This window comes from Galeopterus variegatus, unplaced genomic scaffold (genome assembly GCF_000696425.1).
Source record: "Galeopterus variegatus unplaced genomic scaffold, G_variegatus-3.0.2 Scaffold384, whole genome shotgun sequence".
NCBI classification, from domain to species: Eukaryota; Metazoa; Chordata; class Mammalia; order Dermoptera; family Cynocephalidae; genus Galeopterus; species Galeopterus variegatus.
In genome coordinates this window covers 15,042-31,677 of record NW_007726495.1, presented here as the reverse complement: position 1 = coordinate 31,677, position 16,636 = coordinate 15,042, and the positions used below count along the sequence as shown (strand labels likewise).

The 16,636-nt window shown below is 40.9% G+C and overlaps 1 protein-coding gene across 1 annotated transcript in view; it reads right to left on the bottom strand.

Moving 5' to 3' along the window:
- Positions 1 to 787: 787 nt before the first annotated feature.
- LOC103586838 (ras guanyl-releasing protein 3) overlaps positions 788 to 16,636 on the bottom strand; it is a 28,666-nt gene continuing 12,817 nt past the window's right edge. The window contains exons 5-10 of the mRNA XM_008568173.1: positions 15,896 to 16,011; positions 12,659 to 12,806; positions 7,866 to 7,902; positions 5,739 to 5,864; positions 5,048 to 5,406; positions 788 to 1,791 (exon numbers count right to left, since the gene is read on the bottom strand). Coding sequence (XP_008566395.1) covers positions 1,783 to 1,791; positions 5,048 to 5,406; positions 5,739 to 5,864; positions 7,866 to 7,902; positions 12,659 to 12,806; positions 15,896 to 16,011 — 795 coding nt within the window. The 3' untranslated portion in view covers positions 788 to 1,782. The remainder of the gene's footprint in view (positions 1,792 to 5,047; positions 5,407 to 5,738; positions 5,865 to 7,865; positions 7,903 to 12,658; positions 12,807 to 15,895; positions 16,012 to 16,636) is intronic.

Below are 16,636 nucleotides of genomic sequence, written 5' to 3'. Positions count from 1 at the left end.
CTCTCTTATCATCTACGTTAATCACAGCTCCCTCCACTAATAACTTCATTTAATTTACAGTATTTCCAGTCTCTGAATCTATTTGGCACAATACGTCAGTTCTAGCAAATTTGGAACCATAGTTTAAATCACTGGAACCACTTTGCCTTAATGCCCACAAGCTCTCAGCTCCCAAGGGCCAAAACCAAGTCTTGCTTGTCTTTGTGCATCTACCATGGGCCCTGCCCAGAGCAAGTGCTCAACACGTTTGCTGAGCAGAACTGTCCTCAATTGTCCTCAACAGAGGAAAAAGAGAGAAGACAAACTTTACTGAAGTGATTGCACCAAATAGAAACAAATTCTGTTTTACATAGACCATATGTACTAAAGTCTGCCCCCACATGCAGATCAGTGCACCTCTGTGAAATACAGTTTCTGACTGGTCACTTGGTAGCAAATCATTCCCCTATGTACAGGCTCAATCCCATGTCTATTTCTGAACATCTTGAATCGAGTTCTCTCTTCTCTAATCATGTAATAAATAGACCTACAGCTAGTTATTTTAGGTCAAAGAATGATATTTTAAATACTGATATTTTAAAAGTTTTAGTAAAATTTTAATCAAAGATGATTTGTGATGATATTCTTTTTATGCATAACCTTAAATTATAGATGAAATTCCTTAGGAAGAACATGAGTTCTCTTTCACAATGAAAAAAAAATTTTTTAAACAAACGAAATTCCTAAAATTACTTTGGATTTTTAAAAATTGGTAGTTGTTTTGATAAAATTTTAATCAAAGATGATTTGTGATGATATTCTTTTTATGCATAACCTTAAATTATAGATGAAATTCTTTAGGAAGAACATGAGTTCTCTTTCACAATGAAAAAAAATTTTTTTAAACAAACGAAATTCCTAAAATTACTTTGGATTTTTAAAAATTGGTAGTTGTTTTGCATTTCACCTAGCAGTTTGTTTGATGGTTTGTTTTTCTGCTAAATTTTGTCCTCAAAAACTTGAACTGATTTCTTAATTGCTATTCCTGTTTCAGGAAATCGTAAGATAGCTGAACCCAGTCAGATGGGACAAGTATAGTTAATTTTCCCCTGTGGCTGTTGTAAATATCAGGAGAGCTTTCACGGCTGTGTCATAGCTTCCTAATGCTGCAGAACTGATGAGACTTATGTGATATACATACACGTGTGACTTGTTACACATCATAGCAACTGCATGGTGGGAACAATGTGAACAGCTTCTCCTTGCAACTTGTCATCATTAGAAGAACCACACTGCATTCCAGGATCTGAAGAGCTTCCTTGTCCTTCAGGAAAATGTTTAGTCCTGGTCCCATCCAAAAAGTACACAAAAAGACCTCTAAATCCACTCCTTGTTAAATTTCCCTTCCCCACACACCAAGGTCTATAAAAATATTAAAATAATATTCTCAGGGGAAAAAAAAGCAAAGTCTGAGTTTAGAGAATGAGTATCAAGTACATGCACAAAAGTTTTCATTTCACCCGTATATAAATGGTTCTAGAGAAAGACACATGAGAAAACTACTGACCACGTAACACAGTCTTTGTGGCTCCTAACTAGGGCCAGGGGAGAAGGAAATAAATAGTTCACAGAGTAATTCCTCTGTGCCATAGTCTAATCACGGAGACCCCACGATGTCACGAGGCAGTAAATGTCCAGATATCTTTCCAGATGACTTCCTGATAGTTGGAGTGTTCTTCAGAGTTTCTCATCTTGCTCTTTCCAAAAGCCAACATTATTGCTTTCAGTTTCCTCAGCCCAAAGTCAGCCATCCTGCAAAACAAATCAGAACCTGTTGCATGGCTGGGTCTCATTTAGCAAAATAAGAATGTTCCTAGAAAGAAGTTTTTCAGGATTTCTCAGGATTTGAGGGTACATCTCAAATGATCAATGCCTTGTAGTCTCAGCATTTAGAGGGAATAAAAAGATCATGTAGTCCTCCCAGCACATGAAATCTTAAAGACTCCCATACAGAGGCCAACAAGGATGCTCACTCAATAATGTTCCCTAAAGGGTGCTCCACAGAACATCAGTCCCTCAAAATGCTCCTTGTTAAAACGTTTCCCTCTTAGAAATTCACAATGTAAATTTGTATATAGAGGCACTGATGAAATGTGTAAGAAAAAAATTTACATAGATGTATATGTACACATATATGTATATATGAATGTATGTGTATATTACATTCATAAACATATTCAATTTTGTTCAGTCTAGCATTTCCCAACCTTTCTATGATCAATATTTGTTGATTAGATTTCATTTACCAGAAGATAATGGAAAACAAAAGAAAAACTGTAAAGGAAATACACATATTCTAACTGCCAGGAGAGTAATCTTGACCTGACCTGCCATCCAAGGGCTCAGTAGTCACTGGTGAGATGATGTCCACTGCCCCAGAAAACGTTCACACCCTTATATTTTAAATGAGTGCAAATCTGGAACTTTGTTACAGGAAATACACAGATTACAAACACAACTACCTTCTCTGTCTCTTACCATTTTTCATTATAGGACTCATAAACATCATCTGATACTGAATAATAAATGAGTAGATCATTTCTCCTAATGTTATTTATTGGTCTTGGCTGGCGGAAAACAATTCTTTACATTGAAAACTCCCTTGTCTACATATTCAAGTCTTTGGTGTAATTTTGTCACATTTTTTCTTGCTTGCTTTTTCCACAAACAAGGGAAAATGTCTTCTTATTTGTTACTGATTTGGATAAGAGTGACACTGTACACCATTTACAAGTATATGCATTTTATACAAGAGGATACTTTCTTCATTAATTAGCACAAATGAAATTAAATACTAGTGATCACTGAATCATCTCTATGATTTATGAGATGAGAAAATTAAAAGAGTAAGAGAATGTTTGAATATAAAGGATCAATTTCCAAAGAACAAAATTAAATTTAAAAAACCAGATCTTTGTTTCTAGTTTCTTATAGAGATTAATGATCAGGAAATCTTACCTGTGTAAGTGACTGTCCTATACCTAACAGGCTGTGAATTTCTCCTAACTAAGGAGCATGCTGTAAGTAACCTGAACTGTAATAGGCCAATAGAAATGAGCTCATGGCCAGTTTCACTATTTGTTAAACAAAAGCGGGTACTCCTATGAATTCAGAGATGTCATGAGGTGGGCACCACCCTGAGTGCTCTAGGTAGGCGTCCTATGATTCTACCCATAGAAGCTCTTTTTCTGAGATTTCGGTGGCAGCCACAGTGTTTGTAGAAACAGCCTCTTCAGGCTGAGTTGGTACATAGGGTGACTAGCAAATCTTCTTGCACAATGATTCTTTGCTTTTTTTGGATCACAGAACCCCATGAGCATCTGTTTAATGCTCCTCTCCCCAGAAATGAGCATATGTCCACATATAATTTTATATAAAATATAAAGCACTTTCATGAACCTTCCTGGAGCCATTTTTTAGACCTCGAGTTAAGAGCCCTTGCCCTAGGATACCTTCCTCTGGCACCAAATCATGAACTTTTTCTTATTCACCTTAATATTCCTAGCTTGAACTATGCTAGGCCTGTAGAAGAATGAAAGGACAGGACTGATACATTTGCCAAGACATCAGTAGGTGAAATGTTAAAAAAAAAAAAAAAAAAGTTGGTGTTGCAAACGTATAGAGACAAAGTAAATTAGTTGGTTGCCCAGGGCTGGGGAGAGGTGAGGGAGAGTGACTGCTAATGGGCACAGGGTATCTTTTTGGAATGATGAAAATGTTCTAAAATTTGATTGTAGTGATGGTTGCACAGCTGTGTGAATATACTAAAAACCTTTGACTTGTAAAACCCTTTGAGTTTAAACGGGTGAATTTCATGGAACATGAATTATATCTCAACAAAGCTGTTTTCAAAAGTTGGTGATATAATAAGGGAAAAAAATGGCTCAGCAGGAACTTACAGTAAACTTCACATGACTGGAGATAACATGTGGCCTCCTAATTAATTGTCGAATTTCATGGAACATGAATTATATCTCAACAAAGCTGTTTTCAAAAGTTGGTGATATAATAAGGGAAAAAAATGGCAGGAACTTACAGTAAACTTCACATGACTGGAGATAACATGTGGCCTCCTAATTAATTGTCTTCAATGAAGAAGGAACTTAAAGGATTTTGGTTAAAGGTCATTGGCGCTTTTCTCATCATGGGAAACTAAGGAGACTGTGTGTTTAGATCTTCTGAAGAGTGGAATGTGGAGGACCACCCATAAGAATAAAGAGCACTGGCTTGATCCAGGAGGATCTCTGCCTAACCCAATATTCTGGTTACGAGAATGATTTGACCAGGAGGATGTGGCTGCCCTCCATAACATTGCTTTAAAGGTTAGGAATATGACAGCAATTTGCCCAAATCCTTTTCCTTAACATGCTATGGACTCTTGACTAATAAATTTATCTAACTCCATCTTGAATCAATTTATATTTCCAGCATGTTCTAACCAATTCCATATGCATTTTAATTTGCTTTGGATGATTTGAGTGCAGTTTTTGTGTGGAGGCACAGCCTGGTTTATAGAACTTTGAGGTCCCCATATCTTTGATTCTCATATCTTTTGATTTCTCCACTCAAAAGCCTCTTTTTTAGTAGGGGCAAGAGTTTCCAATTCTCCTTCTCCATCTATCAGTCTTTTGCCTCCACCACCTCCCCTGAGTTGGCTCTGATTCTAGCATAGAAAACTAGGCTGGTCTGCAGAGTGCACTGGTATATTGGATACATGCAATAGTCGTGGATGCCTGGGCATCATTTCAGTGCAGAGAGATGACAACCTTCATTATATTTTAGAACTCAACCCAGTTCAATTTTATACATGATGAAACCAAGGTCAAAGAGAAGAAATCTGCCCAGGTCCACATAACTAGCCAATAGCAAGACTAAAAGAGATATGTCTTGATTCCCAACCATCTTGCTTTCAAAACTGCTAGGCTGCCCCCAGACCCGCTATAATGCTCATCTCAGCACCTTCAGCCTCCATCTTCCAGTATGATTTGTGGTTTGACCAAGCACTAACCTCACTGTCCTGTCTGGTCTCCTCTCCTTCATCCTGGTTAGGTTCGAACTCAGTGCCCCGGTCTATGACATCCACGCCAGCCTGCACCCTGGGTTTCTCATTTTCCCACTTGGCAAAGCCCTTGTCCTTTGCTGCTTTGCCATGGAACTTGGATTTCATTTTGGGGAAGGTGTGGGACCCTGAGTCCCCCCAGCCAGCCTCTGACCAGACAGGTTCAGTCTGGGTGGCTTGGCTGGTGGTAGCCCGCTGTAGTCTTACGGAGATCTTGCGAGAAGAGCCTGTAACCAGTGTGATAGCTCTGCTGTCCAGGTCTCGGTGTCCAGCAGTGACCCTGGGAAACTCAAACACTTCATCCTGCACTGGAAGGGGAAAGAGAATGGTGGTTATTTGACAGCTGCTTGATAGCAGACCATCAAAGTTAGTGCAAACAGCAGGAGTCTGACATGCAATGTCTCAGAGGAACAGACTAGGAATAGAACTAAATCAGCTTCCTGTTAGTTGCATGTTAATGAAACTGGAAAGCACAGAGAAGCAAGGGAGATTCAAGGGTTTAGCCACCACTGCTCATCCTAAAGAAGGCCTTGGTGTTTATAATGACTCTGACCGCATTTAGACCCAGAACCCAAATAAGGTCCAGGTGTAGGGAGGTAAGCAGAGTCATCACAGCAGCAAAAAAAGCAGAGGGCATTACCTGGGGGCAGCGAGGGGCTTCCAGGCAGCGACCCATGACTACTGCCCAACGAGGGTGCCCGGGCAAATCTCCTGCAGGCCAGAACCAGGAGGTCTTTGCACTGTTTGTGACAATTAGCTCCACAGTCTGAAAAATTCCAAATGGGTCAGAGATGATTGGGTGAAGCATGCGTCTGGTGTTGACTGAGCTTCCAGGGTGGCACTCAGCTGTTAGCCCTCCCCTTCCCACCCCAGTTTCTTTGTTGAATCTCAGAGTCCAGCTCAGGTGCAAAGAGTGTGTCTAGTGGCTAGGAAGGGCCACTGGGCCTCTCTTGCCTTCCTGAGGTTCCTAAAGTTCTCTTGCATCTGCTCAACTTGTTCCCCTACACAATTCATTGAAGGGCTTGGGGAGCAAACAAGCAGAGACTAGCCTGGGAGGTTAGTCGCCTTTGCCCAGAACTAAATGCAAATCATGTGGGGTTGGGGTTCTTTCCCAGGCCATTATGAAATCCCCACAAAGAGGCTCCTGAGCCAGAATGAGGGAGAGAAGCCTCAGCTTCTAGTCTCTCCCAGCACCAACTGCTGCCTCTGACCATTTCCTGGAAGGTGTTCCTCCACTCACTATTTGTCTGGATGTTCCATTTTTTTCCATATCCCAAAACCTTTTCCAGGACAAGTGATTATATCTTCTGCTTCCTTTATTTGTGAAAAAAAATAGAAAACAAGGTGCTTGATAAGTATGCCCCACATTTGACTATGGCTTTGAAATGATGTGTAGCAGATTCTGAGAAATTTCCCATTAGAATGCTTTAATTAAGGAAGTTCAATATTGATTACTACTTAGGGAAGAAACATGGCCACTTTGCAAAATAGCAATACAATTATTTCATATGATGAGGATCCTACACTTCGCTTAGAATTACTGAACAGATATGATCATTTTAAAGAGTATATTCCTCTTTTACCATCAAAGAGGACCTTGCTAACTATTTTCAATACCCATTTTCCCCCAAATGGTTTTGTTTCAAATAGTCTTAACGACATGGTCAGTCAACTTTAATTAGTTTTTTGACTGTATGTGCCATTAAGAGAAAACAAAGATGTTACAAGGATTTAGTTGACTTTCATCTTCGTAAAATCGTGTGTGTGTGTGTGTGATAGAGGATGGGGATAGAAACCAGAATAATACTCTTGACTCACTGCTATCTTTGCTACTTGGAAGTAAAAATCCAAGTTAGACCAAGACAAGTGATAGAGAAACTCTACAAGGAAGGTCCTTTTGAACACTAAATAGTGCCTCCCAGAGGGCTTCAAGGAAGCTTTCTTTTCATGCAAAATGAGGACCAAATACTGAAAGAAGGCTGGATAAAAAAGGTATCACAAGGGAACAGCATTTTTCGGAAGCCATTCTGTGATTAAGATGTTTCCTCTAACAGTTTCATTATATTTTTCAAGAGCATTATCAGATTTCTAAAAGAATCAGAATAAATTATCTGCATAAAGTATCCAGCAACTTCTTAAATAATGGGTAATAATCACATATATACAAGTAGCAGCACATTCCTATAAATGCTTCATATGCATACATATTGCATTTGTCAAATATATATTTATTTAACTTTTTATAAATTCTAATTAAATGGAGTAGATATAGGAATGAATGTATTGAAAAAGACAAAAAAAAAATTTAAAGGTTTCTTCTCTTTTTTCCTCACCATGTGCGTGATTTTGTAGTGAAACTATGAGAGTGTGGGAAGAAATGCCTATGTTTTACAGAAATGAGTGTGTGGGTTTTTTTCCCTTGAAGGAAGAAGTTCTTGCATGCAGTATTTTAGTTAGGCTTATCCCATTTCAGAACTTCCACCTTAACTGAATACTGAAGATTTGCAAGAGATCTTAAAGACAGGGCTAGATGTATGCGTGTAGATAAGGGTGGTTTGCTGTCCTGCAACAAGCTACGAAATTCAGATGTTGACTCTCCAAGACTCCAGGGACTCCTTCCTGGACACGTTAACTCTTAAGTTGCCATTGGCCCAAAAGATCCAAGTTTTCAACGATGCCAAAAGCTCTTGTGGTTTAACTAGACAGATTTTGATTCCTACCCAAAATGTCAAATTTCTAAAATTTTAACTAAATAACATGTATTTACCTTTGCATTTGTATCCTTGCTTGATTATGCCCCAGAGCTGTAACAAAAGACAAAGGAATGTCAAGGGAATCTAAAGAGAAATCTGGAAAGAAAACAAGGCCACAGAGAAGGAAGTCCTGGGGAGGTCGGACTGGCCGAGCATAAACAGGATGTCGCTGCCCTTAACACCCTCCCTGCCAGATAGAAGAGCCCTCTCCCAGCTGTGGTGATAACATGAGTTTTGCTTCCTTTTTCTTTCTCTAAGCCAAATGGGAGCCACGATGGGAAACTAAAGTTGGTGCATTTGTTGGACTTCGGCATGATGCATTCTCAGCAAAATTTACAGGGGAGGTAACCACTTGGTCTCTGGAAGCCCCTGGCTCCCTCTGCCTTCCTTTTAATGACACCAGCAGCTCTCGGCACCCACTACAGGACATAAAGCAATCTGAGAAGCGCACTTCACACTAAAGCACTTGGATTTTGCTAGGTTATTTTCTGAGTAGTTTTTGTTGTTGTTGTTGTTTTTTCTTTTTTCCGTATGGGGTTCCGAACCCTTGACCTTGGTGTTATCAACACGGTGTTCTAACCAACTAAGCTAACTGGCCAGCCCTGAGTGGTAGTTGTACCTTGAAAGAATACAGAAGAGGAGACAATCTTATTTATTCGTGTATTCATTCTCCCTGTTGGTTCTGTATTTGGCCTGTGCCAGGGCTGTGGGAGATGTCAAACAGGCTCAGAGTCTGCCAAGCAAAAAGTCAGTGAGTCCTCGTGGTTAACAAGTGGGAAGTGACAAATTTCTCATTAGAGATGGGAGAGCCCTCTGTTCAGTGAGGGCACGTTTGCACAGACAGGACAGGGGCGTCGCCCCGGTGCTGGTGACTTTGCCCTACTGCCAGACTCCTTCTGAACTCTGAGGAGAAGGGGTGGTTAACAAGTGGGAAGTGACAAATTTCTCATTAGAGATGGGAGAGCCCTCTGTTCAGTGAGGGCACGTTTGCACAGACAGGACAGGGGCATCGCCCCGGTGCTGGTGACTTTGCCCTACTGCCAGACTCCTTCTGAACTCTGAGGAGAAGGGAGCCTTGTCACGTGCTTTCTTGTACATACCCACAGCACTTGCACATGGGTCACACGGACACCAGACACGTGCAGTACTGGTAATTAAATGGGCTTAGCTCAAGTTGGAGATGCTGCATTCCTCACCTTTTAGTAGTTAGGTTTGGTGGCTGCTGTCTACTTAATAAAATGATGTTGAAAGAAGCAGGGCCAGTGGCCTCGTGGGGCTGATGGAGGTGCCACTGACAAGGTATTACAGGCAAACAGTGCCCTTGAGTACGGGCATCATGGCCCTATAGGAAGAGTCGGTAGCCGCCAATGTGAAGTGACTCACAGGCATCAGGAAGACTGCTCCTTACCCTCTTCCTGACAAGGAAGTTCCACCAGTGGAAATTGAGCCTTGAAAGTTTTCTGGTTCTTCAGAATACATCATGAAGATGCAAATGGCTCCTGAGACAAGGACATTTTGCCCTGGGGACAGGGAGGATTATTTGACAACTAACTGGAAGCAAGGCTCAGGTGCATAGGTTGACTGCAAGAAGGATAGGGTGTCAATACAGAAAGGGAAGTAGGTGGTCAGGACAATGACATCTCTTCAAGAGCTGTAAGGATCTTTAAGATAATCTAGTTTGCTTCTCTTTTGGAAAAGGTGAATGTGATGATCCAGGAAATTAAATAATTTGCAAAGTCCGACAACCTGGAAAACCTTGTAGTGACAAGAAATTCTTTCCCCAAAACACTTGGTAATAATAATCACAATAATAATGATGATAGCTAACATTTATTAACCTCTGGCTGTGTGAGAGGCACAGTGTTAAGCTTAGCATGCATTAACTCATTTAATGCTCATGCTATCTTTATGGGTAATAATGTTTTTGCATTTTCACAAATGAGGAGACTGCCCTGCAGAGAGGCAAAGTCACTTGGCAAGGCCTCATAGCTGGTTAAGTAGGGAAAAGGAGAATGTGACACTTGAGGGAAAGACAGGAAGCCATTGCTCCTAGGTATTTTTGTGTGTGAACAAAAGCCACTGAGGTAGGACAAAAAGTATAGGATTTAGGAAGAGGGATCCTAATATTTGAATACGGTACATTACAGCAAAGCTGCAGGAACTGCTGAAAAAAAATATAGTAAGGCAAGAGTATCAGATGGAGAAATCAGGACACGGTTTGCTGGTGCTTACTTAATAACCAGGAGAAAACACTAACCAGGAGGAGGAACTGGGTTGGTGTGCCAGCCAAGGACAGTAGAGGGTGCTGTCATGCAGATGGGTATGCAGAAACATTTCCCACAGCCCTTTGATTTGAGACCATGGTCTGCTGTATTATTTGGAGTAATTGTTTGTGGTATAAGGAGCATTGGACTGAGAGTCAGGAGACCTGGATATGATTCATGGTCCTGCTGCTCATGATCCATGTGACCTTGCAGAAGTCACTTAACTTCTCCAGACCTTAGTTTCTTTATTTATAAAATAAGGGAATTACCAGCACTCTTTCAGTTCTGAAATTCTAATTCCCAAATAAATGGGTTGCAGGGCAAGTAGTGTCTGTCTTCCTTACCCTTTTTTTTTTTTTTTTTTTTTTTTTTAAGGGGATCACAACCCTCGGCTCAGTGTTGTCTGCACCACGCTCAGCTAGTGAGCTCACCGGCCATCCCTATATAGGATCCGATCCCGTGGCCTCGGCGCTAGCAGCACCGCACTGTCCTGAGTGAGCCATGGGGCCAGCCCCTGTCTTCCTTACCCTTAAAATGGAATTTATTTCAAAAGCAGATGGTCCAGGCACTGGAAAATGATTCCTTGTATTCCCCCACATCCCTTTCAATGACACTTCTATAGGGTTATACTTATAAATTCCTTTGAAAACCAATGGATTTTCTTTATATGTGTAATACTAAAAGTATCAAGGAACACTAAAAAAAGAAATATTTACTCTGGGCTATGTGACATACAACAGGTTGATACTATTTTATTACCACAATGTCATGTCTCCCTTTTCAGATAGGAAATTAGAGACTCAGGAATCAGTCAGGGAGTAGAGTATGGAGCTCCTGAGAAAGACCACCTTGCTGCTTCTACAGGACCAGTACCTCCATAGAAGGGAGAGACAGGACAGAAGGACTGGACAGCAGAGATAAGACCCTGAGATCTGATAGGGGCCATCCGACTCTCACATCCCACTAAAGGACAGATGTATCATCCTGATTTCTGACGGAGCCATGCCACTCTCTAACAGCCTGACCTTTTGTTCACTGGGTCCCACTCTGCAGGAGGGTGCTACACATGCCCCTTCCCACATCAGCATTTTTCAGGTCTTGATACTTCCAAGAATTCTGATCAGAATAGAGAGACTAGAGAAACATGAAAAAGGAAATGCATTTGTTTCATAATAAAGAGGTCTGGTGATGCAATCACAGTGGAGATACTGACAGAGAAACCTCCTTCCCTGGGGCGGGTAAAGAGAGCTGGTTAGGCTGGCCTTGCCCCTTGACCACATCAGCTGCTGTGACCACCTGGGGCATCTTTGAGGTCACTGCTGCCTCTTATTCTCAGAGGGGTGTGTGCCTGAACACAAACTCCTGCCCTTGGGCTCCCCAAAACCGGTTCTTTGAGCATGGGATAGGAAAAATGTAATTTAGTGGCAGCATATAATATCAGCTATGAATTCACTATGGGTCAACAGTGGGACATGGCTGCCGAATAAAGCTGACATAACTAAGTGCTGGCATCTAGAAAAAGGAGCAGTCGTATACTCACCCGTGTCCTGGGCCACCCTCACCTGGAATACCACATTTTCCATTTTATTTAACTTGGTCAACTGCAAGACACTTAAGGCCCAAGTGTCTGTGTTAAGGCCAGAGCCAAAAGCTGACCTCAGCTCCCAAAGAATGATCAGATGTGGGGAAAGGAAGTGCGCAATCTTCTTTTGTTGTAGTGGTGCAGGTAAAGCACAGGACTCAGAGTCAAAACACTGTGTTTGAGTCCACGCTCTGGTCATTAGTAGCTGTGCAATCCTGGGGAACTTGGATTATATCCTCTCTGAACCTCTATCTCCAAAGGCAAAAAGAGGAAAGAAAAATGCCCACCTCAAGGGCTTGTTATGAGGGTTAATTACATTAATGTCTTTGGAAGTACTTTGTTACTGTCAAGTGTTAAGTTAATTTTATTCATTATTATAACCATCTTCTAGCCAAAAGGATTTTTTTTTCCTTTTTGAGTTGTGAATTATTGAGCCATGCCATGATGAATTTCTAGTGACTCATACCATATGAAATGATCACTGGAAGATACTGGCTAAGATAAATGCTCCCCTTAACTGCAGCCACTTAAGAATTTTGGTGATGAATGCCAGGGCTTGTTGGGCTGACACTTTTCCTGGCAGGGATTAATAGGGATTGTACTGGCTAAGATAAATGCTCCCCTTAACTGCAGCCACTTAAGAATATTGGTGATGAATGCCAGGGCTTGTTGGGCTGACACTTTTCCTGGCAGGGATTAATAGGGATTAGTAACAACCTGCTCTCTTGAGTTAACAGCCTCACCAACCTTCCCTGTCTTTGCCAGCCCTGCATTCCTAGAACATAGCTAAAATCACAAGTCTTGCTTTTGTTTTTATTTAATCTTTAATTTCAGGGGTCCATCATGTTTTACTCCTGATCCAAAGCAGACAATGGACTCTATTTAGTGTATTATTTTCTTACCTTCTCAGAATGCTGCACAAATAATACATACAAGAGAAAACAGTGGAAGACAGACTTACAAATCCTGCACAGTGTTCACAGAAGGTTGGTTTGAGATAGGTCATCTCCTGAAAATTATGGACAAATCCTGGTCCCATTTTGCAGTGCAGTTGGGATTTAGCTCTCAAGAAGTAAGCCATCATTTCGTCTTTACTAATTAAGCCATCCCTGTTAAGAGAGTCAAAGAAGGGAGGGACCTTTGAATCGCTGAGCAGTTACCACACTTGAATCACCCACCACCCAAGCCTTTCTGGCCAACAGCAGATGAGAAATGTTCACTTCTCCATCACATCTGGAAAGAGGGAAGGGCCTCCAAAGACACTTCAGGTGTTCAAAGCCTTTTTCAGGAAGCAGAAGATGACGTGTGTGTGGATTTGTGTGCAAGACCATACACACGTGTGCACACGTGGCCTGTGCACTGCAGCACAGAAAGTCTCTTTCATTACTGAATAGTAGCTTCCAGAAAGACATCTTTCTAGCCCTTGTCTAGAAATAGAGTTGCAAGAATTAGGCTGCTGGAGAAAGGCAGGAAACTGTAATAGTGGGGCCCGCCATTCTCACATTCATTCAGCCTGATGCCATCCACGCTACTCCGTTGGTGATCTTTTCATTCATGTCTTACCAGCCCATGGTCCATCCGCTAGAGCAATTCTTCTCGACCTTCTCCACACAGAACAAACCTCCGGCTCTGCCCACATCCCTTCCCCTGACTCACCACATATCCTGACCTCATATTTATCAAAAAAGATCAAATCCACTTGACGTGGGTGAGCTCCACACCACCCTCTCTCTGCATCAGCATGTGGATCATGCTGATGCAGATCACACCTTTCTTTGCCAATTTAGAATTCCTTCAATCTCCCCTGTCCTTCCCCGGGGTCCTCCTATCTCAGAATGGGGGGTGCTCCCATCCCCCATGCTCCAGCCTCCACAGGACCCTGCTCCTTCCAGGTGCTGTGCACTCTCTTCACCTGTTTCTTCCTCTGTTTACAAATATGCTCATGACTTTCCCTCCTAAAAACTCTCTTGACTGAGTCCTGCTGCCATCTCTGACACTTGTCTTTTCTCTCTGCCTTCTTTTACTCCCTAAGTTTTCAAAAAAAGTACTCACTAGACTCTTTTACCATTTCCTTCAATTACCTTTACTCCATATAATCAGTTTTCTAACCCTGCTATTCTACTGAAACTGTCACCAAGGACATCCTCGGCAGCCTTTTCTTATTCTTTGAACTTGCTGACCTCTTGGCAACATGTGGCACGGGGACACAATTTCACCTTTTTGATACTCTCTCCTCTCTGAACCCCTGTACTTTCATGCAGCTTTGATTTTCCTCCTTCCTTTCTTGCGCCCCCTTCTCTGGCTCTTCTGCAGGATCCTCTTATTCCTTTCAGCTTCTACGTGTAGGGAGGGGAGCCCCACTCCTTTCTCAGGCTCCGTCCTAACCTCCCTCTAAACTTGCCCGTCAGGGTTTGCTCGCACGCTCAAGACTCCAGTTTACCACTGGGCTGAACACTTAATCTACCTCTCCACCCCTGACTGTTCTGAGTTTTGGTACCACATCTTCAAGAACTTGCTAAACATCTGCTCCTGGATGGTCCACTCTCTTCTCAAAATCAACATATCTAAGCCCAACTCCAGATCTCTCTTGCCAATACCTCCTGCCCAAGGCTTCCCTATTGCTGTTAGCAATGCCAGAATTTTCCCCCAGGCTTGGTGACCCCCGGCAGGAGACCCCTTTCTCACCTCTTATGGAAAATAACTTTAATAATACTTAAAATTTATAAAAATTAAAGAGTCATCTAGGGTCTTGCCCATCTTAAGAAGAGCAAATTATCTCATGACACCTGAATTTAATCATAAACACAAATAAGGAGCCTGGTTTCCTGGCGGGAGTATATTCATGGAGAAGGATATATAGAGTAGGAGATTATAGATATATAGAGACACAGATGACATAGAGATAGAGATACACGCACACATACAAATACAAATGCAGATAGATATGTGCTGGGACAATCTCACTCCTAAAGAACCACGAAAGAAAAGAAATGAAGACTGAAAAGTGATTTTAAGTCCATGTCCCATTTACATGTCACTGATAGGGGAGAAGTGGAAAGTTAGCAAGTAACTTAAATTTTACTTTGTAAAGGAAGTTTATATTTCTTTCTTTTTTTTTTTTTTAATTCCTTTTTGTCTTTTTTACTGACCGGTAACGGGATCCCAACCCTCGGTGTTGCGCCCGCACTGCGCTCAGCCAGTGAGCGGGAACCGGTCTCCACATGGGATCCGAACCCTCGGCAGGAGCGCCGCCGCACTCCCAAGTGGCGCACTCTCCAGTGCGCCACCGGGCCGGCCCAGGAAGTTTATATTTCTGATAATGTAGTTTATTTTTAAAGCGTTCTTTGTTCTGGGCATATAATGAAGACAGATTTAAGATTTTTTTCAGATATTTATGTTAAAGTATCAAGGCTTTTCTTAGTGTGTTAAATCACAGACTACATTTTTGAAAAATTCTCATATCAACAAAAATATTAGATTTTAGTGTGATTTAATTTGGACATTTCACCAGTTTCAAATTCAGCAATTTTTTACAGATGACTTTTAAATTAGGAACTAATTAAAAATTAATCAAATTTTTGGGCTTTCTCAGGAATTTTTTAATCACTTTTTTTTCTAAATGAATGTGGTTTAGGCTCTAAAACCATTTAATATTTCAGGAATCATTTGACCCTAAAGAGAAATATATTTTTTCTTCATTTATTAAGACAACTTGCGATCAAAGAAAAACAAAGTGTAGATGTTTCTTGGCTATCTGCAGCTATCATCTGCTTTCATGAATACCATAAATAATCTAAAAAGATCTTACTCACTCAATGAATTTTAAGATTACACTCAGGTCCTCTAATGCTGAGGACTCTCCCAGGCTAGATCTATCTTTATTTCTCCTCTACTCTTCTTTGATGGAAGTTTTCTGGGGTTAATAGTAAGCAATAAGAGTAACGTAAGAAACGGAGAGCCAGGTTAATTTACAGACACTTGTGTTCAATCCTGATGATGTGGTCTGCCCTGTGATTCCATCCCAACCGGACATGTTCACAGACACCAAGAAGAAAATCAGCAAAAAGTTAGATTCATTTCATCAAAGCAATAGAGTTGAAGCTATTAAGATGTAAATTACAGGTTTTGCTGCTCTCTTCCAATAATAATTTTCTGCTTTGGGACAGTTGCATTAAAATATAACAAAATTAAAACTTACTGATCTTTGTCCAGCACACAGAAGGAATCCAAGAAGGGAAAATTGGCAGCTATACTTTCAAAGTCCTCTTGGGAGATGTACCCATCATGGTCATGATCATAGTTTCTAAACACAGACTGTAAAGGAAAGACAGGTATTTACTGAATGACTGTGAGTCAGGCTCTGAACTTATTATTGTGAAAGCAGTGATAACTAGTGTATTATCCTTCCTGTCAAGGAACTTAGAATCTAGTGGGAGATATCTAAATCAAAAAGCCTTTACAGTATAACAAGGTAAGTGCTTTGCTGAGGATAAAAACAGAGTGCTATCGATTGGGGTAGTGGGAGGAGGTATATTAAGAAAGGTTTCCTGGAGAAAGCGAAGTCTAAACTGAGACCTCAAGGTTGAGTAGGAGTTAGGTTTGGTGAATTTACAAGTTCCAATATCATGAGAATAGAAAATGAAGTTTTAGGATATTCAGTTCTTTCAAAAATTAAAGTATACATTTAATGTAATTCCAGTCAAAATTCCAGTTCAAAAGTTCAAATAGAAGTAAATATGTTAAGAATAGCCTAAAAATTGTTTAAAATGAGTAGTAATAAGGAGGAATATGCCCTTTCAGAAATCAAATATTCTACAAAGCTACATGAATCAGAACAATGTGATGCAACTTACTACAGACAGTGGAGACTAGAAACAGATCCATGTATATATAGGAATTTAAAATATCAAAAAGTATCTTTTCAAATCCAGAGGGAAAT